The sequence below is a fragment of the Carica papaya genome, chromosome 1, assembly GCF_054855325.1.
Source record: "Carica papaya isolate Zhongbai chromosome 1, ASM5485532v1, whole genome shotgun sequence".
NCBI classification, from domain to species: domain Eukaryota; kingdom Viridiplantae; phylum Streptophyta; class Magnoliopsida; order Brassicales; family Caricaceae; genus Carica; species Carica papaya.
Window position 1 is genome coordinate 23978737 of NC_142309.1, and position 21893 is coordinate 24000629.

Genomic DNA, 21893 nt, shown 5'->3' on the forward strand with positions numbered 1-21893 from the left:
AATAATAATATCGAAATGTTGGATTATGTTTTTACATATATTCAAATTTATTATAATAAATAATAACAGTACTATTTAAATAATTTTATTTTAAATTTGACTAATATATTATAAATTTTATTAAATAAATTTTAATGTTATTATAATTTAAACAAAAATATTATAACTTGTATTAATTTTGATGAAAGGTCGGAATTCTTTTTTCAAAATCTATATTAAATTATATAAATACTTGACTTTTTATTATTTCAATATAATTTACACACTTGTCTTTTAATTGAAAAATAAATTATAGATTAATCATGTAAACTTTTTTTGAAAAAAGAATATTTGAAAATGATTGCGAACATAATTCTAATTCTAAATTTATTATTTATTTTACTGAATATTGTTAATAAAATGAAGGAATATAATATATATATATATTTTTTCGGTTTATTTGCGCGCCCAGTACACCCTAAAAAAAATGAGACGCTCGGATCTCATCGAGCTCTCTCAAGGCGCAGGCATTATCTCCGTCGCGTCGGTCAGGTATCTACATCGCCGGGTTGAGATTTTCCGATGTCTTTTACTTTTGGCCAGTTCACGGCTAGAAGCGTATGTTATGGAGTTGGGCCGTCTTTTTGTTGTCTGGATGCGCATGTAATTGCCTAATATTATTTTTGACGAGATTTATACTCCATTTTTTTAGCAATTCCGAATTATTGCTTGAAGATTCAGGAAAAAAATGTAAAGATTTGAGCAATCTCGTAGTCATGCTTAAGAAAGTGGGGTATTGGTGAAGTCACGACCTGAATGCTGGTGATTCATACATTTGTAACCTAAGCATTTAGCTTTTAGACTTTCATTTCGTGTTACAGTGAATACTAAGTATATTTTCCCAATTCTCGTGTTCAAGTATATTTTCCCAATTCTCATAGAACACAATAATGGTGGAAGTATGACCTGATATGGTGTTGCTGATGTTTTGAAGGGCTCATCTGGTGACCGTAATTTGCTTATAATTTTTCATATAGAAAGTCATTTTTCATTGTTTATAACTTTGTTGATGAAAATCCTCAAGTTTTACATATAATTTGCTTGTTGAGTTCTATTTTTTTATAATTCTCATTATGGTATAATAGTAATTAAAAAATGTATATGCATCTCTACATCTTAAAAAAAGGAAATGCATCTTATATCATGATAACTTTCTATGTGAAGACTACCAGAAGATATTCACACCATCCAATAGCTGAAGCCTAGGTAAGAGGAAAGGATTCAAAATTTCAAATGCATCTCCTTCTGTTTCTTTTTCTATATTGGTTCTAAGATTCAAATGCTTTTCGACTGTTGATTATCTGTTGGGTGCTTGGGCATGGGTATGTTAAAGAAAATAAACAAAAAATGGACAGGAGTTAAAAATGTCTTAAATGAAAGTTTATATTATGTAAATGCTTTTCGACTGTTGATTATCTGTTGTGGCTATTTTTGAGATTTCGAATCGGTTTGAACTTGGTAAAACACACACAAGAATGGCTTGTGTGTGCTCTTTTCTAATCTCTATTGAATACTAATTGGACTTTAATTTTTAATTCTGTTTTCCTTATCAAATTTGCAGCAGATGTATCTTATTCTTGTCTATATGTTTGGTTGTTGCAGATTTTTCTCTTAGACCCTTGATTAAATTCTCTTCAAGGTGACAATTAGCTGATACAGATAATTAAGGTATGCCTATGATATTTATAATTATTGATTGAGCTCATAATATAAATCAAAATATGATGCAAATGCAATTCTATTGTTATAATTTTTTTTTTTTTGAAATAAAAGTATAAAGTTGTATTGAAGTAAAGGTGTGAAGGGGGCACCGCCCATTTACAAAAAATTTACAAATCGAATTCTATTGTTATAATATTGTTTAGGGATTTATAGATACACGCATTGTTTTACTACTTCTAGATGGAGGAATAGCCCATAATATACATTCTTGATTGGGATAAGGTGTCTACCGTATTAGTTGATGACTACAATTATGAAACCATGTAAACGTCCATATAAATAAATATATATGCGATGATTTTCTTTGGCTATTTCTAGTGTTCTTTGTTGTAGCACCATAATCTGTGTTCCTAAACCTTTAAGAATGGGTGTTAGTGTCCCTAGATGCAGAAAAATGCATCCCTACTTATAAGTTCCTGTCGTAACCATGAGACTTCAGTGTATCAGTTGATAATAAATCATGTAGCATGCAGAAGGATAGAAGAAATGCCATTAATATGGAGGAGGCATTTGCTGTCTAAAAGTGAGAGGCTGACTCTTACTAAAAGTACTCTATCTAGCATCCATATGTACTTGATGTCTTTATCCTCAATTTCGCTTGACATTGCTAATAGATTGGAAAAACTAAAGTTAAATTTCATTGGGGTGGTGATGTGGAGACAAGAAGATATCATTTGGTTGGGTTACGATCTCTAGTTGGTTGTAATAGAGGATATGATTGGGGTTATGATCTCTAGTTGGGTTTAATAGAGCTCCCTAGAGAAGGTGGTTATGGAGATTTATGGAGCAGGGGAGTTTTTGGAGGAGGGTTTTAGCAGCGAGACATGAGGTAGAGGGGCTGGGTTGGTGCACTAGAATTCCAAAAGGGGTTTGCATGGAGTTTATCATACGACATGATGTTTTTCTAGAGTTTATCAGATATAGCGTGGGGTCAGGGAAAAGAGTGAGTTTTTGGAGAAACGAATGGGTGGAAGAGGGAATTTTATCCCTTTGTTTTCCAGAGATTTTACCGTCACTCACAATAAGGATGCCACTGTTACGGAGTTCTTGCTGGACACTCAAGGAAACATGGTGTGGTGTGTGGAGTTAAGTAGAAACCTAAACGATTGGGAGATAAGATAAATTGAAACCTAAACATGGTGTGGTGCATGGAGTTAAAATATTTTTTACATGTCATGAAAATTTATTCAACCAAAAATATTCATTATCCAATTCGCTGCTGTGCAACAAATCAGTTAATAGTATTAGTGACATTTAACGAATATATATATATATATTTAAAATAAATAGATTAAAAAAGTAAAAAAATTATTTTAATGATCGATTTAAAAATTAAAAATAATATTAAAATAAATTCATTATTTGTTCTATATTAAAATATATGAATATTTACAGTAAAAAAAAATAGAGGAACTAACCTTGAAGTCATTATTAACCAGCATCCCAATGGCAAGCACTTATCACTATTAGCATCTGCAACATAAGTGGATAAGTAAGTTGCTAACGGGCCTTCATGATGTGAGCACGGATGGTTTGAACTATTTAAAACCTATCAAGTGTAGAAGGTCATAGTGTAGAAACTTAAAGCCTAGGAGGTCATGATTTGATTCATTTAAATGAGATAAAAGATCCAATTCAAGTCAAACAAAGTCTATATGGAGACAAGTCTATCATGAGTCCACTTCAAGGTGCACCTGTGTTTTGTGGATAGAATATCACTAAATCATAGACCAATAAATTTAAAGAAAACTTTCAAGTCTATGTTAAAGGATGAATCTATAAAGAAGAGAGGGTTGAGCCAAAGGTGGAAGCCCATAAAAGGAGGATAGCAAGCCTGTTCGACCAAGGGCACGATGGTACATGCATCATAATCCAAACGGAAAAGGGGAAAGAAAATCCTCCCACCTATGAGGAATCCTTTCCAACATGAGAGGATTGCCTTCTCAAAGTGAAATTTTCCTCTTCTTTCACCGTCCTTAAAACTGCAAGGATCTCATCCCTTAAAGAAAGAATCGGCCACTGCTCTAAGATCTTCTCCTATACGAATCATGATCTCAAAAAAAACAAAAAGAAACTAAATACTATGGCTATGGGAGCCTGAATCTCACGGATTTAGGAAGATATGGTGACAATTAATCATTTTCCAAACCGGCCATAATCTTCCTTAATTCTTTCCCCAATCATCTCCACAATTAATGAAGATCTTTATCATTTAAAATGTTTGTATAGAGGGATGACATACCTACACTATTATGGCTATAATCTTCTTAATTATAATTTTATTCCTATTCTAGTTTGATTTAATTTCTTATGTAGTTTATTACAATTAAATTAGAAGATTTATTTTTTTGTAATTCACATGACCTACCATTATAAGTAGACATTCAATTCATGGTTGTAAGCATCAAGTTTTGAGAATAATAAAATTATAAACTCTAGTTTTTAACACGTGAGGTGTTTTATATTCTTCTCGTTGAGCAGAGAATTGAATCAACTTATCAAAGGTAATCTTGTGGTGTTTTTTCCATTATTTCATTTTTCATTTATCTTAGCAAGTTAAGTAGGAAGGGTTTATTTAGAATTTAAGTTTTTAATGCTATTTGAGTATTACATGAATTTTAGATTGCACTATTGATAATGAGTTTCGCATCATTTCATGAAAACGAGCTCTGCCACTGGCAAGACAAATGCAGACAAAACCAAAGTTCTGAGCATCATTATAAATCCCAAGACATACCGTCTGGCGGACTCGTTATTGGGTTTGTCACTGCTAGTGTGCAAGGCCAAAAAATGAGGCCCCAGTGGTTGGCACCACCATGGAGTTTATAGAATAAGGAGTGAGTTTCTATTCGACCAACAACAAAGTAAACAATGCAGTGAAAGCCAGCTGGATAGCGAGGATCAAAGTTGTAGTGGAGACGAGAAGACGTGCCACTCTGTGGTCATAAATGTAGTCATCGAGACCTAGGATGATTCCTGAGATGACAGTTGGGACATAGATACGAGGTTTCATGAAAAATGAATTTGGTGTTTCATGTTCTGAGTGTGATCTGAGTTGATTTGTGTTTTTATGGTGGAAGTAAGCAATGGTTATGGGGATAATCATGATAAGCCAGCCGACTGTTGGTGGCGGATTCGACCGGGGAAGTCGAATCGCACGACAGTTTTCTAGGTTCGTGTGCAACGCGGCTTCAACCTGTTCTTTAGCGTGTTTTCCGGTTACGGCGTGTGATAGAAACTAGAGGTGGCGACTCCATCTAGGGTGGTGGTGAGTACAAACTCAACATATTTTGCTATTTTAGGGGTTTGAAAGAAATCCTGAAATTAAAATTCTAAAATAACTTTATATGACTTTGATACCATGTAAAATTTTGGAGAAAAATATTCTCTTTTATTTTTCATACAATTTATGTTTTTATAAACGTGATATATATGCAGAATTTCTATCTACTGATAAGAAAATTACTCTTATGATAGGAATTCTAATTAATTACATTATTATGAGAAAAAATTATATAGAAAAAAATATCTTAATTAATTAAGCCAACATTTTGTAATATAGTTATGTGCAATCTCAATAATTGAGAAATTGGTGAATATGAAGTTTTATTGGGATCCTTGGAACCGGTTGTGTTGAATGAAGATGTTGACAAGCCGATGTGGGCTCTTAATGCAACAGAGAGTTTCACGGTAAGATCTTTTTACAGGTACTTAACTGCGAACGAGCTTGTTGATAAGAGTTTCTCATATAAACAAATTTGAAAGATGAAGGTTCCGCATAGGGTTGTGTTCTTTGCTTGGGAAGGAGGACGTAAATGTATATTGACTATTGACAAGCTTAAAAGGAGGAGGATTCTAGTCAACTGGTGTTGTTTATGCAAGAGGGCGGAGGAAACCTGTAATTATATTCTTCTTGGGGTGTCTAGTTGCATATAACTTATGGTCAATGGCTTATGGAATTATTGGTTATCAATGGGTGATGGTTGGTACCGTTAGGGATGATTTTATGGGCGTGTTAAGGATTGACTAGGAGGAAAAGAGAATTGGGGTTAATTTCCCTCGCCATATTTTAGGTCATTTGGAAGAAAGGAGGAGAGTCTTTGAGACAGTAGAGGAGAGTATAAATAGAATTAGGGAGACAGTTTTAGACCCTTGGTATTTTGGTTATGGGTCAACCCTGCTTTCTATGGCAGCATTCCCTTGATGCCTATACTTAATGGTATTTTGTTACTTGTTATTTAAAAAAATGTTACAAAACTAGGAGTTATTTTCAAATTTTGGCTCAAAAACAATGTTAGAATTGGATTTATTTTAAATATAAATTCAAGAGGCAAAATTTTTAGTGTTCATAGACCACATAATGCCATATAAAATCATTTTCACACATTTAAAGCACAGAACTAACCTACCCAAAGCAAATAAACGCTTAATTCATATTAAAGCAAAGCAACAACATATCTTGGAACAAGAAACATTTTGGTAGTTAGAATTTTCTGAATCATGGATTAGAAACTTGTAGCATCTCTGTTTCTAGAGTACTCCGCTTCTGTTTATCAGCATCTTTTTGCTCACCATAAAAGTAAGAGATAGAGCCCCACAGAGAGAGTGCAAGGGCAACACCCTTCTCAGGTTTGAAATTTTCTTTATAGAAAATAACACCTAGGATTTCCGTTACTGGTAGTCCAGCTGCAATTATAATACCGGACAATAAAGATGAAGCACAGAAGATGACCCCTAGTGCCCCCAAGAAGAAGCATTGCCATGCTATTGCGCCAAACACAACCACCAAATAGTACTTGGTTTCACCGAGTTCATATTCTTTTGCTTCTCTTGAAATTGCCTGAAATATAATAGGATAGAATATAAGGGAAGATGATTTTATGGTGGTACTCAGTGCTCTTTCTCTTACTTATTTTCTAATGTTAAGGTAGATGCCCTTTCTTTTAACAAAAGCATTTTGAGTTTAGTAATGAATTTTTGGAAGTATGATTTAATTATTTGATCTTTTCATGGTGTTTTTTTTTTGCCAATTTAGTAAGCAATCTGGTCTTTTGTTATTTGACTTCCAAACAGTAGTTTTTAGGTTATTTTTTCTTTTTCTAATATGGATTTGTTAACCATTTTCTAACTATACATTTTTATAAGATATATAATGGCTAATTATTAAACTAAAGTTTTTGAATTGACATAAAAGGGCCATGCGTAGTGAAAGTAAAAAAGTTCTTTTTTTAGGAAAAAGAATAAATAATAATAATAATAATAACACTAGTCCTCCGGGTTTGCCTAAAACTTTTTTTCCTGGCATATATTGCTATGTTCTACATGTTTTTAATGTTCTAATATATTAAAAAGCTACTTTACTATTCTAAAAAGTTCAAATGTGTATTTGATGTTTTTTCCAGTGTGTATTTGATGTTTTTTTTTTTCAGTTAAACCTGAACTTTCAGATTTTCTCCCGATATGTCTTAATTATTAATGGCATGTTTACTACTGTTAGACTAATCCTTACGTGGCAGATGATCTGTTAACATGAGCATAGGGTTTGAAATAATCATAAATTAAATATAAATTTATAAAGAATTAAAAAGAAAACCTAAAACTAGAAAGAAATTGCCAATGCCAATGTTGCTCCAATGTTTTTGTGCCTCCATTTAAGCGCCATCATTCAGTTCAGCGGCATTGTGAAACACAGAGTTGCAAAAAAAAGCAGTATAGCGATGGCTGAATCAGTCACATGGTTGCCACTTTTATTATATTTTAAAACTTGATGTCATCTGGGTAATTTATCTATCACATGAGCATTTGGTTAACAGTGTTAAACACGTTATTAGTGATAATTATTTGGACGAAATTTGAAAGTATAAATTATATTTGATCTAAAAAATAATCTAGGGGCGGATTTGAATTCTTTTTGAATGGTACAAGAACTTCTTGATATATTATCTCAATGTTTTTTAAATCTTTCATGCTAGTGGAACAAAACTTATTAATATGTTATTTTATGTATGCTTTGTTTCAAATGAAACTAATACAAAACACTTGCGGATCTGTAATTTTTTAAGTGTTATTTGACAAACAAGATTGAACCTTCGGAATATTTTTTACTGCCATTAAAATGCAATTACAGCATACTCTTAACCAGAAGAAGCCTATATTATATAAAATATTTCAAATTATAAACATCTTAGAACTTTGAAGTCCTTACGAATGTTACTCTTAGCTCTAAGCAGCTTAGATCTCTCTTAATGTACTTGAATATCCGTGTTTAGTAGTTAGTATACATGTACTGTGACCCGCTTTTGATTGTATTTTGATGGGCAAGACAGATATAGACAAACATACGGAAATCAGCAATCATACCTGGAAATCATTGTTAACTAGCATCCCTATTGTGCAAACCCCAGTAGCGAAGAAACACATAACCATCTGAATCTCCAGAACTAGAGCATAAGTGATTTCCTGTCTCGCCTTCTTGTAAGACAACTCCACTAATGGCAAGACCAACCCGTACAAAGCAGAAGCAGCTAGTGTCATCACAAACCCCAAAATATACTCCGTGTTTGATTCATTCGTTGGCCTGTCATTGCTTGTATGGGAGGCCAAAACACCTGCTCCAATGGTCAGTAACACCACTGCATTTATTGTATATGACGTGAACTTTTGCCTTACCAAGAGAAAAGCAAAGCCTGCTGTGAATGCTAACTGGGTGGTGATGATCAGTGAAGAAGTAGAAACAGGAAGATGCTTCAAACCGTAGGCGTAAAAGTAGTCATCAAACCCTGTGAGAATTCCTATGATTGCAAAAGCCAAGAACACAGGAGGTTTCATAAAGAAAAACTTGTTTCTGTGTGTTGGGTTTGACTGTTGCCCACCGTGCTGATAAAAGTAGGCGACTGTGAGAGGGAGGAAGATGATGGGCCAACCAGCTGTTTCGAGCCAACTTGAGAACCATATTCGTTTGCCACCATGAATGAAGTAGAGGCGTGTGATAAGGGGGCCACCAGAATTGCCGATGATGAGGATGATGCAGTTTAAAACTAGAAGAACCCTTTTCATAATGGTCCTTGACTTAGGTTCTATCTCCATTTATTTAGCACAAGCCAGCTTGTTTAAAATTCTGCCTACTGTCTTTGTTGCTTGCTGGAAACTATTAGGGTATGCCATATATATATTCTAGGACGTAGGAGCTCTTGGTGATAAACTAGCTGTAAGAAGACAAATGAGTTTAACTATTCACTTGATATGATTAGTTTATCTTAAAATTTATTAAAAAAATATATAACAAAAAGTTGAGATGAATAAATCGCACATATGTAATATTCTAAGTTTGTTTATGTTGATTTGTATAGTTTAAATGGAACGTGGAAGAGCCAATTAGGCTTGTGGTTTTTCTTTTTTATTTATACAGATAGAAATTATAAAATATTATGGGAAATTATTAGATAATTCAAGATGTAAAGGAGAACAAATTTGAATACCCAGCAGTGGATACTTTGTAATTTATTAGTTGGATGACAATTAATCATGACCAAATTTTTTTACCGCCTCTTTAACCCTATGGTTCTGTGATTTTTTTTTAAATTTTTTTTTTTTTAATGAAAGAAGATATTATTAAAATGAGAAGGAAAAGTACAGCCAAGAACGAAGGGGAAATCCACGCCAAAGATTTACTTTTATTACTAATGATGTTTTTAAATGGAAACTTCGTTGATAATTATTAAGATTATGTCTAGAAATAATTCGAAATTATTATGATTGAAATGTCACTTTATCATTCCTTCATTCAGTGTTTGTTTTTAACAGTATCAGAATCAGGAATTTACTTTTATTTCTTTCTGAAATGGACATTTTAGTTCCCTGAAATTGGTGGGAGAATTGAAACTCAACCTTCATCAGGACAGGCAGTTCAATAGTTTTGAAGATTCATCTGGTAATTATAGATTTTAGAAGTAAAAGATTTTGATCTCAAAGACCTCAATCACACGTTCAAACAATTCAATATCCCAAGATAACTTAAATTTACTATTACAATTTTTTTTTTGAACTGCATCTTTTTCGCTTCAACTTGCTTTGTACTCATCTTAACAGGGAAAAAGCTTATGACAGGGTCAGCTTTGCAAGCAACTCAAGGGTCAGGAGGCATATGGTGTGGCTGTTTTACGCTCTGGCTCAGAGTCAAATATTGGTATGATTTAAATGCTCTTTAGGTTCTTTCTTTATTGATTCTTCATATTTTCACTTGAAACCTACCAAATCAACAACTAATCTAAAAGTAGGTTCTTTGGTTGTGTGATTCTGCTTCATCTTTCTTGTGTTTTGGAATATTGTGATTTTACTCATTCTCATCTGGAGATTTTCATTATCAATTTGCATAAAAAGTTCAAAATGTAAAAATGTGATAACGGTGACAGGAAAAAAATTTTGTTAAAAAAAAAAAAAAGAGAAAATATTATGACAAAAAGAAAGAAAAAAATATTTTTAAAATTACATATTTAACTTAATTCACTGATTAAAAAATAAAATTCATTTCCTCACATGGCAAATTATTATTATTATTTTCAAGTTCTTGTATAATCTTAATGGTAATTTTGTGTTGAAATAAATTGTTGTCATTATACTTTTATTAAGTGCATAAATTTAAAATTTATTTCAAAAAAATTCAATTATAAGGTAAAATATTAATAAAAAAAAGTTTACTTTCAGTTTGGTGAATGGCACCAGCCGCTATTCTTCTACTTCTCATATGATCCTTCTTGTTGCTTCCCTCAATGCTCTTAATTTCCATCCTTCTGAGACCCAAAAAAAAAAAAAAGAAGATATATATATATTTTTTTACTTCATAATTTATGAAATTCATGTTATTAGTTTTATGTTTCGATATAGAGGAAAAGTAAGAGAAAATGATTTAATTTTTAAATAATTTAAATATTATTTAAAATGTTTATCATGTCAAATGCCTTAAGAAATGTGGGGTGAAAGGTTAACTAACTAAATAATGCTGCATGTTCCAACCGGTGACATGTAGTATTGTTTTTTACTTCACATGCTGCCGGTTTCTTCCACTTTGGAGCATCTCTCTCTCTCTCTCTCTCTCTTCACTCTTTTGTAGCATCTAAGTTCTTGACCTCATCGACTAGAGCCACCTATGCTCTCTTTTCGAAGGCAGAGGAAGAAGGCTTTAAAAATGGCCCTCCCCAAGATGATGCGGATTGGGTAGGTGGGTTAAAGGCACACCTGGAGCCCATGGCCTGTGCCGAGGACGAGAAAAAGAAAAAAAAAAAAAAACGTTTTGGTTTGGGCGCTTTCTTAAAAAAAATGAAAGGAAAGAAGAGAAAAAACAAAAAATGAATGGGCTTGGTCTGTTTTAGGCCTGACCTGAGAGAGAGAGAGAGAGTAAAAGAAGAAGGATAAAAAGGATTAAAAAAAAAAAAAAGAAACGGCCGAATCTTTTTCGGACTAACCTGAGTGAGGAAAGAAGAAATGGAAAAGGAAAGTTTCTTTGCAAAATATACTCCTTTTATTCATTCTCCGGCTTGTCCTTGCTTATATGCAAGGTCAAAACAGCCACTGTAATGTTCAATAGGACCACTGCATATACTCCTTGTAGGTTCATTCTTTCGTTTGTCCTTGCTTATATGCAAGGCAAAAACAGCCCCTCTAATGGTTAAGAAGACCCCTGTTTATACTCTTTCTGATTCCTCCTTTGGCTTGTCGTTGCTTATATGCGACGTCAAAACAAGACCGCTGCATTTACTTAGGACAAGCCAGCTTTTTTCCAAATTCTGTCTACTTTGTCCTTGTTTATTGCTGGAAGCTCTCGGGAGTATCAAGCATGGCATATATAAATAAGCTGTAAGAGTAAAAATGATCGAAAGATTTGCTTGATGTAATTAGTTTATCTTAAATTTTACTAAAAACTTATATAACAAAAATTAAGATCAACTAATAATATTTATCTAATTGTCGGACTTTCTTTAAATATCAAAAATTATATAACAAATTATGTAATTGTGGGACGTGGAATAGCCAATTAGGCTTGTGGTTTTATAAAAATTATAAAACTTTGGTGTACACTTTCCTTACTTTGTATAAGAGTTTAATTTTTATCAATTTAGTAAGATTCTTGTTTTTTTTTTTATTTCAAAATATTATTGATTTAAGTGGACTTTCCACAAAATTTAAGTTTGTGTCAGAATATAATTTATCTAAATTAATAATTGAATTATAAGATAAATTGGTGGTTACACTAGCTGTTAATTTAGATATACAATGGTCAAATATTAGTATTATCTAGAACAACAAAAAACCTAAAAAATTAAATATACAAAGGTACATAGACTTCCAACAACAGCAATATATATATAGGTCAAATACATGCTGGATTTTTACTTCAGATTAAGCTTCCCTCTTGATGAAAGCTTGATGCATGAGAACAATTCCTGATTGAAACTTTCTTTTACATGCATTATATATCTATCTTTTGTGAATAAATCCCTCATTCATATTCAAGCGAACATATGTTATAGAAACAAGAAACATTTTGGTAGCCAGGCTATTATGAGTCTGGATTAGGAACTCGTGGTATTTCTGTTTCTAAAATACTGGGTTTCTGTTTCTTGGTATCTTTTATCTCACCATAAAAATAAGAAATAAAGCCCCAGAGGGAGAGTGCAAGGGCGACACCCTTTTCAGGTTGGAACTTTTCTTTGTAGAAAATAACAGCTAGGATCTCTGTTATCGGTAGTCCAACTGCAATTATAATACCAGACAGTAAAGATGAAGCGCAGAAGATGACTCCTATTGCCCCCAAGAAGAAGCATTGCCACACCATTGCGCTAAACACCACCACCAAATAGTACTTAGTTTCACCTAGCTCAAATGCTTTTGCTTCTCTTGAAATTGCCTGAAGAAGAAAAGAATAGAGTATGATAGAAGATAACATTTTGGGTAGACGGAACATTGATGAAGATGGAGTATTCCATGCTTGTTTTCTTAATTTCTTGCTTATTTTCGAATCTTAAGATAAATTTCTTTATGATTTATGGTGCTTTCTTTTAGTAAAGCATTTCAAGTGCAGTATGTATAGATTTTTGGTATGTCGTTTTTTTTTTTTTTTTAATATTTTTAAATTTCATAAATATTTTTATGTCAATTTAAATATCTTTGGGCTTGATTTTTCGTTATTATACAAAATATTAATTTTGAGGTTCACTTCCCATAAAGTTGAATGTTAGGAATATTCCATACTTCCATTAAAATGTAAGAGATACTTTGTTAAGTGTACAAGAAACCCATGTTATATAAAATGTTCTTTTCATCCTCCTCTAGCTATTTGTTATTATCGGCATTTTATAATTTTTTTAATTATTCTTTATTATAATACCAGTAAAGTAGAGAGTAAACATACTTTGAAGTCCTAATACCAACCGGCTTGGAGATCTTTCTTAGTCTACATGTCTTTGAATGTTCATGATGTTTGAAAATAAAACCGTTTCTAAAGTTTGATATTTTTTACAATTTAATTTTTAATGTTTTTCATTTATTTTAAATGCTTACTTTCTTTTCCTATTTCAAATAATTACTTTATACATTAACTTTTTTATAAAAAAAAAAAAATTATTTTTTAAGTTATTTTTAAAACATTTAAATATAGATTAATCATTATATTTTTTTTCTGTTAAAAAAATGAAAGAAAATTATATATTTAGAATAAATAAAAAATATTATATTTTAATCCAAAAAAAAAAAAATGTTATCGAAGTAAACAAAAAATTTTGGAGATTAATATAATAATTTTTCGTCTAAATATCCACACCCTTTTAATATAGTATTTTGGCCGGAAAAACCGAGATACAGGTGGACGAACATGCATTAATCAATAATCATACCTGGAAATCATTGTTGACCAGCATTCCTACTGTGCAAACACCGGTAGCAAACAAACACATGACCATCTGGATCTCCATAACTAGAGCGTAAGTAATTTGCTGCCTGGCCTTCTTGTAAGACAACTCCACCAAAGGCAAGATCAACCCGTATAAAAGCGACGCAGCAAGTGTCATCAAGAATCCCATAATATACTCCTTGTTTGATTCATTCCCTGGCCTGTCGCTGCTCGTATGCAAGGCCAAGACAACCGCTCCAACGGTCAACAACACCACTGCATTTATCGAAAATGATGTGAACTTTTGCTTCACCAAGAGGAAAGCAAAGCCGGCTGTGAATGCCAACTGGGTAGCTATGAGCAGCGAAGAAGTAGAAACTGGAAGACGGGCCACACCGTAGGCGTACAAGTAGTCATCAAAGCCTGTGAGAATTCCTATAACTACGAAGGCAAAGAACAATCGAGATTCCATAAGGAAGAACTTGTTATTTTGAGATGGATTTGATTTTTGAGTATGGCGCCGGTAAAAGTAGGCAACTGTGAGAGGGAGGAAGATGATGGGCCAACCGCCTGTTTCAAGCCAGCTTGAGAACCAGACTCGTTTGCCACCATGAATGAAGTACAGGCGCATGATAAGAGGGCCACCACAGTTGCCGACTGTGAGTATGATGCAGTTTAGAACTAGTAGAACTTTTTTCATAGTCGTGCTCAAAGTAGGTTCTGGGTTCTCCATTTCTTTAGCACAAAGCCCACAAGCTTAGCTTATTACATTAATACTCTGCCTGCTCTGCCTTTTGTCGCTGGAAGCCCTTATGGGTGTAGACATCTACAAAAATAGAATATATTACGGACCAAAGACTACCTTTTCATGTGGATCCAAAATGCATTGATTGCTCCTAATTGACGTCTCAAATGGAAGTGTGGAACGAAGAAAAGCCAATCAGGTTTTTGATTTGGTTTGTTACGTCATTAAATTTTTTTTTTTTTTATTTATATATAGAAGTTATAAAGGACGTAAGGTTCAATGTGCCCACCATATTCCGGTGGATTTATCAGGATCCATCATGCACCAAACGACTTTCGTGTCCCCTTTTGCTTGACCTTTGTGATAGTATCTGGACCAGAGGACGTTAGTTCTGTTTTCATTTTGTCTTTTCTTTCTGTTTGTAGGTGGAAAAAAAAAAAAAAAAAGAATCCGTAATGAGTGCAAGTTGGGAGAAATTGTGTCAGATGATTAAACGAGTAGACTGCAGGATTAATGCTTTATATAAGACGTCAATGATGGTACTCCATGCCTAATTGTTAATATCTTTTCAATTCCATGCGTCGTGCAATCTTCTATTAATAAATTATCCAATAAATTTGTGATAGAATTTCTTTGGCTAAATGTTATATATATACACAGACACACACATTAAAAATAATAATGACAATAAAATTTCAAAAAGTGATAAATTAGAAAAGATTTACAAACATTTAAGTTGTCTATAATTGGTGATATTATTATTGTTATTACAAAGATAAATTATTATGATAATATGGATGATTAATTCTCTTCAAATTTTCTAATTCTATTTTATCTTGACCTATTAATTTAGAGACTTAGAGCTCAAGTTTGGTGGGACCAAATCAGGCACTAGAATTATCTTCTGGTCAATTAAATGACGGAATGATTGTGAGTTTGAATTGAGTGGAGGAATGCGGGACAAGAAACTAGAGATCATGTTTGATGTTATGGGGCCGGCTTAACTACCTTCCAATATATTACCTGCTCTTCTCCACGAGGTTACTCTTTAGAAAATAGAAAGCTGTTTTTTGGCTTATGACTGAGTGGGAGACGGAAATATAATTAAAAACAAGGGATGATTGACCATACTGCTCCGATTATCTTTCATTGATTTTAATTTGGGACAACGCTGACTTTAGAACAAGTTGCGATTAAGTTAAAAATGTTTATTTAGAGATTGCTCAGGTTGTTGTTTAAGAAAGACTATGGGCCGTAAACAATAATTTTGTAGCTATTGGTAAACAACTTTCAAAATCTCCTTTGTAATATCCAAATTAAAGTATTACAAAACCGAAGGACAGTCTGTTGGGTGTTGCTATTCGAATCTTCAAGACAATCTGTTTCTTCTTTCTTGCTGCATGCTTAAGAATATGTCTTGTATCAATATGCCAAAATTCATTTCCCGGAAGTAAACTTGTAAAAGGGAGATGAAAGGACATAGGATATCAAAGTTGGCAAAGAGGAGAGGTTGTGAAAGATGATAATGTGGCCAGGTTGATGTGTCAATGTGCTATCCTCAGTAAGTAAGAGACTAAAGTACCAAATAAAAAGGAAGATTTATGATCTAAAAATGGGTTAGAAATAACTAGAGCATCCGGTGCATGCAGGTATACGGTTGGTTTAATGAGTGAGCTTAAGTTGTGGAGATGTAGGTTGATGAATATTGTTTTTATTTCAAATCACAACCTCACAAATATGATTTTGAGAGAACCGCTACTGTTATTAATAAGCCGAAGGGATATGGAGGTCCGAGAAATGACTAGGAGAAGCTTCTGTGGTGAGAGGAAGCTTCTACTAGAAACCCCTAAAATTTTGTAGGAGATGATTCTCTACTTTCCCTTTTTTTGTTTTTTTGTTTTTTTGCTGATGATCTCATTTATTTTGCAGAGGCTTTGATGGAGCATATGGAAGTCTTGAAAAATTGTTTGAATGTCTTTTGTGCAAACTTTGAGTATAAGCTCACCTTGGCTAAATAGAAGATTTACATTTCTAATAATGTTGACGTGATTGTGGCGAGGTATCAAAGCAAACTTAGCAGTGTCCCACCTACAGCTAATCCTGGACGGTATGTAGGTATCCCACTGATGCACTTTAGGATCATGCATAATACTTGTCAAGCAGTTAATTATTAAGTCCACACAAATATGCTTGATGGCAAATACCTCATTTATCTATGGCAGGTTGAACCACTCTGGTTAACGCAGTTATATCTACCATAAGAAATCGTATGATATACTGACAATCATGTTGTCTACCTCATCTTTAACCACTTGGACATACTCAACAGGGATTTCTTTTTTGATTCTAGAGCTCATAACCAAAAGATTGATTGGTTAAATGGGATAGAGTTTGCAAGTTAAGGAGAGGGATGGGTTTACAATTTGCAAAATGAAGGAGAACGATGGTGCCTATATTTCTGAACTCGGTTGCAGGCTGGTCATGAGACCTACTAATCTTTAGGCGCAAATATTAGAAACTAAATACTGACCTCATGATGACGTCCTTGAGTTGTCCAATCCCCTAACCATATGCTTGGAGAAGCCGGATCAAGTATAATTCTGATCCTGAAAATGGTGAGTGTTTAAGTGGTTGGTGGGTAGTGGAAGAAAAATTAAATTCTGGATGGATGTCTGGGTTGGTGATAGATTTTTGCTCTATATTGCGTTTAAAGATATCTCTTTACAGCTGTGTGGTAGAAATATTTCCACTTATATCAATATGGATGACTCTTAAAATTGGATGAAGCTCGAATCTTGCTTTCCACTTTCAATGCGCTTTGGCATATCCATGATTAAAAGTAAGATGGGAGAATTGGAAGATAATATTTTGAGTTGGAAACATTTCAATGATGAAATTTCAGGATCAAATATGCGTCAATTTATCTTTGATCTTGGCTCAATTATTCTTCTTTGAAGTGCGGAGACAGTTGATGATACCTATCCTAGCTATACATGAGACCTCAAAGATATTTTTTTTTATGTACTATCAAACTGTCCTCATTCAAGACAGGTTTTGAATGATCTTATAGTAAAATTTTTTGATAATTTATTTTCATTTCTTTCTGATAGATGGATAAGGTGAAAGACAATATGTATGTATGTATGTATGTATGTATGTATATATATATATATATATAAGAATATTCATGATCAAGGTGGCTCTCTTGTACAGGGAAGCCAATATCTTACTCTTTTAAGACTTTCTAAGAATACATGATATCATTGAGTGCCTGAAGATACATGATATCTTTCTAGCTTGTCTTACCGAATGATTAAAGTTGGACGCGCAGATCGCTCCACTAACGATAATCCTGGCCCTAGCAGTTGATTTGTAACAACTTGAAGCATTAATCTTAATGTTGAAAATTTGGAACTCATTCACGGGCTGAACCTCTCCTAGCATAAAAGCAATATGAAATTGATTGCGGAGACCGACTTGTATATCGAGAATCTCATGTTTCACATGATTGAACTCTCATATCCATAGAAAAGATAACACCTGTGCATATTGACTTTGTGAAACCTGAACTCACCCACCCTATATCCGTACAAAGTTTATAAATGTCTGTGTATTATGGCACGTGTGATTTTCAAATAAAACTGATTTCAATATATAAATTAAAATATTATATATTTATATATATGTAAAAAATATAACACGAACCAATATGCATAGGTTTAATTTAAAAAAGTAGAACAAACTTAAAGCAGTTTAATTCCAATTTATTATGTTGCAGACTTATTAGTTTAGCGTATTTTGTTCCTTCCTCTCATGTCCAAAAAATAATGTAACAACATAAATTTTCCTGATTTAGTCAATTTCTAATTTAAGTTGCTTGCTAGCAAACCAATTAGATTATCACTTAGGTACAATATCCCACGTGCAATCTTTTTATTAGTATCTTATAAATCCATTTTTTTTTTTTTTACTTAAAATTTTTTAATTAAGTAGTCGCATCATGATTTTGTTACTATTAAATAGTGGTATTTCAGTCACATGTTTAAGAGTTTGGTATTTGTCTCAATCAACTAAAATTCATTAGTATTTAAGTCACTTTACTCTTAGGAGTTTGGTATCTGTTTCAATCAACTAAATTTTGATTTTCAATTAAAATTTGAGGGCATGATTTATCTTTATATGTCAATTTTTTTTATTATTTTAAATCAAAAAAGTACACGTGGTAAAACGATGTAAATCCATATATAAAGAGTACTTACATATTAATAAGCCTATCAATAAAGTTTTCAAAATCTTTAAAAAAATAAAAAAAATTACTTTTAATTAAAAAATTTAGGATTTAGAACTAACTAATCTTAATTAAAATTGACATTTGTATTCTCAAAAGCTTTTAAAAGAAATTGAAACATCTATACAGGCACCAACAATTACGTAATTTAATAGTTAAAATATTTTGTTTCAAAAGTACACGTTCGAACCTCATTCAAAAAAATAGAGTTTAAATTACAACTAACATATAATATTTAACTCAATATTATTAAAAACTTAATTCACTAAGATATTTATAGGGTTATGGTTGTCAAGTTGAATTAAGTTTCAACAAGTTTATTATCTTATAAATCACATGCAACTTTCCTCCTCTGTAATTAAAGTGTTCAATTAGTATTTTTTATTTAATCATTATATCATAGTCTTCCTACTTGTAATAGAAGTATTTTAGTCACTCAATGTTTACAAGTTTGGTATTTGTCTCAATAGACTAAATTTTGATTAAAAAAACCAACTAAAATTTGAGGTGTAGGATTTATCTTAATATGTCAAAATTTTTTTGTCAAAAAAAAAAAAGCATATATATTCGCTCACACACATTAAGGAATGCAAATCTACGTACAAAGAATATTTATATATCAATAAGAGTGTTAATAAGGTCCCCCAAATATTAAAAAATAAAGAGAGTGATCATTAATAAAAAAAAACTTAAGGTTTGGAATCATTTACCTTTACATGAATGTTACGAGTTCGAATTTCACTAACAACGTAAAATTTATCATTTTATTAGTGCATTACAGATTATTTATGATTGACTTAAGATATTTGATTTAGTAATATTGAAAACTTTATTAATTAGGATATTGGTGGGAGAACAATTATCAAGTTGGGTTAAGTTTCAATAAGTTTAAGTTCTCTTATGTAACGGCCCCGGAAATTCAAAAGGGAATATATATAATAATCTGAGTGCGGAAGTGAAATAAAAGATTTAGATTAACATCCCTTGTACACTAACTTAAAAGTACTAAACAACATTACAAAATAAGTTCTCTGAAAGAAATACGAGAAATGAGAAAAATAAAGGAAACTATAAGGCATCTAGCATTTACTCGTAGTCTTCTTCTGGATCGGGCTCGGGAACCAAGTCCCCCTGATCTGAAATGGTTAAATAAGAAATGAGCTACACTAGTCCAGTAAGTACATCACACTATATCATCGCCACTGAAGTAAAGACTGGTAAAAAAATCAAAACAACCAATGGAGTAATAGATTTAAACCAATACATTTATTTAAAATAAAACTATTTACCCTTTTTTTTTTACCATTGGAGAACCTGTGAAAACAACCTATAAAGACAATAATATCATACATATCACAATTTCATGCATAATCAGTAATATAAAACATATCATAAATCTGTATTCATTAACAATAACTGATTATCATCGTTTCTCGTTTTTACCAGCCTACTAATATCCATAGGGGTGTCACCGCTACACGTGAACCATTCTCATTAACAATTTTAATTCCAGGGCTGTCCCCATACCCCGTCCGGTATGAGTACCAGGACATTAAACCTCAATACCCCGTTCGGTATGAAGTTGAAGCGGGCCGTCCCCATACCCCGTTCGGTATGAGCGCTAAATGACCAAGTCTCCATACCTCGTCCGATATGAGACAACGTTCACGGTAGGATTCCCTATGAACCCGGTCCGTCCACCATCTCCTAGGATATCTAGTGAGACTGTTACCTTATCTGTTTTTCCTTAGTCTCCGTTACTAAGTTAAACATAATCACATAAACAATAAACATACACCCGGTAATACAATCATATCTTAAATTTCAAAATCACACAGTGGTAAAGTAAGACAGTAATACATACATTTAAAACCATAGAATAGATAAACCAGATATCATAATGTATTTAAACTGTAAAATAAATTAAACAAGAATCGACAGAGAATAATGTCCGGTTCGGGTTCTATTAGCAACTTTAATTAATTATGTATATCGATTTAATTTATACAAAATACAGTATTATCATTTATTCAAACTTCAATTCCATGATAGGAAATAGATTGAGGGGTCCTTACTTGATTCGATGCCGAAAACTAGATGATTATAGCGCCTACGGGCGGTCCCTAGGTTCTCTGAATTTTTTCTTCGGGAACTGAAATGCGCTTGCGGTACTTACAAATGTCCCTAATAACCCAAAATCAGTCCCAGGACCTACTCGGCCAATTTCAAAAATTCGGCACGGCGGTTCCGCCGTGCTTCGACGACAGTGCCGCCGTACTCCGACGACGGGCGGCGGCGATCCGCCTTGGGTTGGCTGTTTTCGACCTTTTTGGTCGAATTTAGCCAAACTTGCATCAGTTCCTGTAAGAAAACACACTTAGGGCCCTCGGTGGGCCAAAAAAACGTAAAAAATCGAAATTCATTGGCAGTGGGGCTCTTCGATGCGGTGGCTCCTCCGGCTCATGTTGCGGTTGGGTGTTTTCCTCCGGTCAACCTACAGAGGAGGAAACGGTAATCACAACGGTGAAAAATAACATCGAACTGGAATCAGGAAGGGCCAACAGCGGCGAGTGGCGGCGGTCGGCTCCCCGGCAGCTGGGCTGTCTTCTCCGACAAGCTGGTGGTTAGGGTTAGGGTTTGGGTGAGGATGAGGTTATTTATACCCATCCGCTTTTGATCTGAGCCGTCCATTACTTTTAATCTGGACTGTCCGATCGCGATTAAATAGGGAGTGAATCTGGACCGTTCATCGCGATTCAATATGGACTGTCCGTGTGCGATTAATCTGGGCTGTCCGTGCACGTTTTTGATCTGAGCCATCTGTGCGCGCATGAACGGATCTCAGCCGTTCGATCGCGCGCACACTGATCGCCTACGTGACTCCCCCCGCGTGGCCTCCCGCATCAGTGTCTCTACCACCTGGCACGTCCTGGTTGGTCGAGGCTGCTGACCGGGCAGCTGAAGTGGCGTAACTTTTTAAAATTGCGTTTTGACTCCGTTTTTCGATTTTTCTTTCAAAAATACATTTAGAACCCAAATTTTTACCCATTTTCCTTAAAATTATTTTCAATTAAATTCTCAATTATTTTTTTCACCCTTATTATTATTATTATTACTATTATTTTCATTAAATTAAAATAAAATAAAATAAATTAAATTCAATTCAATTAATACATATTTATATTTATATAGAAATAATAAAAATAATTGGGTAT

General features: G+C 33.3%; 2 protein-coding genes and 1 long non-coding RNA gene across 7 annotated transcripts; 1 reads left to right on the forward strand and 2 right to left on the reverse strand.

Moving 5' to 3' along the window:
* The first annotated feature begins 424 nt into the window (after nt 1–424).
* LOC110816633 (uncharacterized) lies at nt 425–17486 on the forward strand. Of its 5 annotated transcripts, none has more exons than XR_015821046.1 (6): nt 425–531; nt 1642–1707; nt 9615–9691; nt 9850–9946; nt 16320–16505; nt 16613–17486. It is a non-coding gene; the product is annotated as an uncharacterized LOC110816633 (long non-coding RNA). The 5 variants fall into 5 exon arrangements; XR_015821045.1 differs by having other exon boundaries at nt 16320–16497; XR_015821048.1 differs by having other exon boundaries at nt 13618–17486.
* On the reverse strand, nt 6168–8906 carry LOC110816632 (purine permease 3-like). The gene is made up of 2 exons (XM_088221633.1): nt 8122–8906; nt 6168–6601 (listed from the first exon to the last, which is right to left on the reverse strand). Exons 1-2 carry the CDS (start codon nt 8845–8847, stop codon nt 6260–6262), a joined length of 1068 nt encoding a protein of 355 aa, XP_088077759.1. The 5' UTR covers nt 8848–8906; the 3' UTR covers nt 6168–6259.
* On the reverse strand, nt 12096–14378 carry LOC110816769 (purine permease 1-like). The gene is made up of 2 exons (XM_022045086.2): nt 13650–14378; nt 12096–12664 (listed from the first exon to the last, which is right to left on the reverse strand). The coding sequence occupies exons 1-2, from the start codon at nt 14376–14378 to the stop codon at nt 12317–12319; spliced, it is 1077 nt and encodes a 358-aa protein (XP_021900778.2). The 3' UTR covers nt 12096–12316.
* Nucleotides 17487–21893: the final 4407 nt, after the last annotated feature.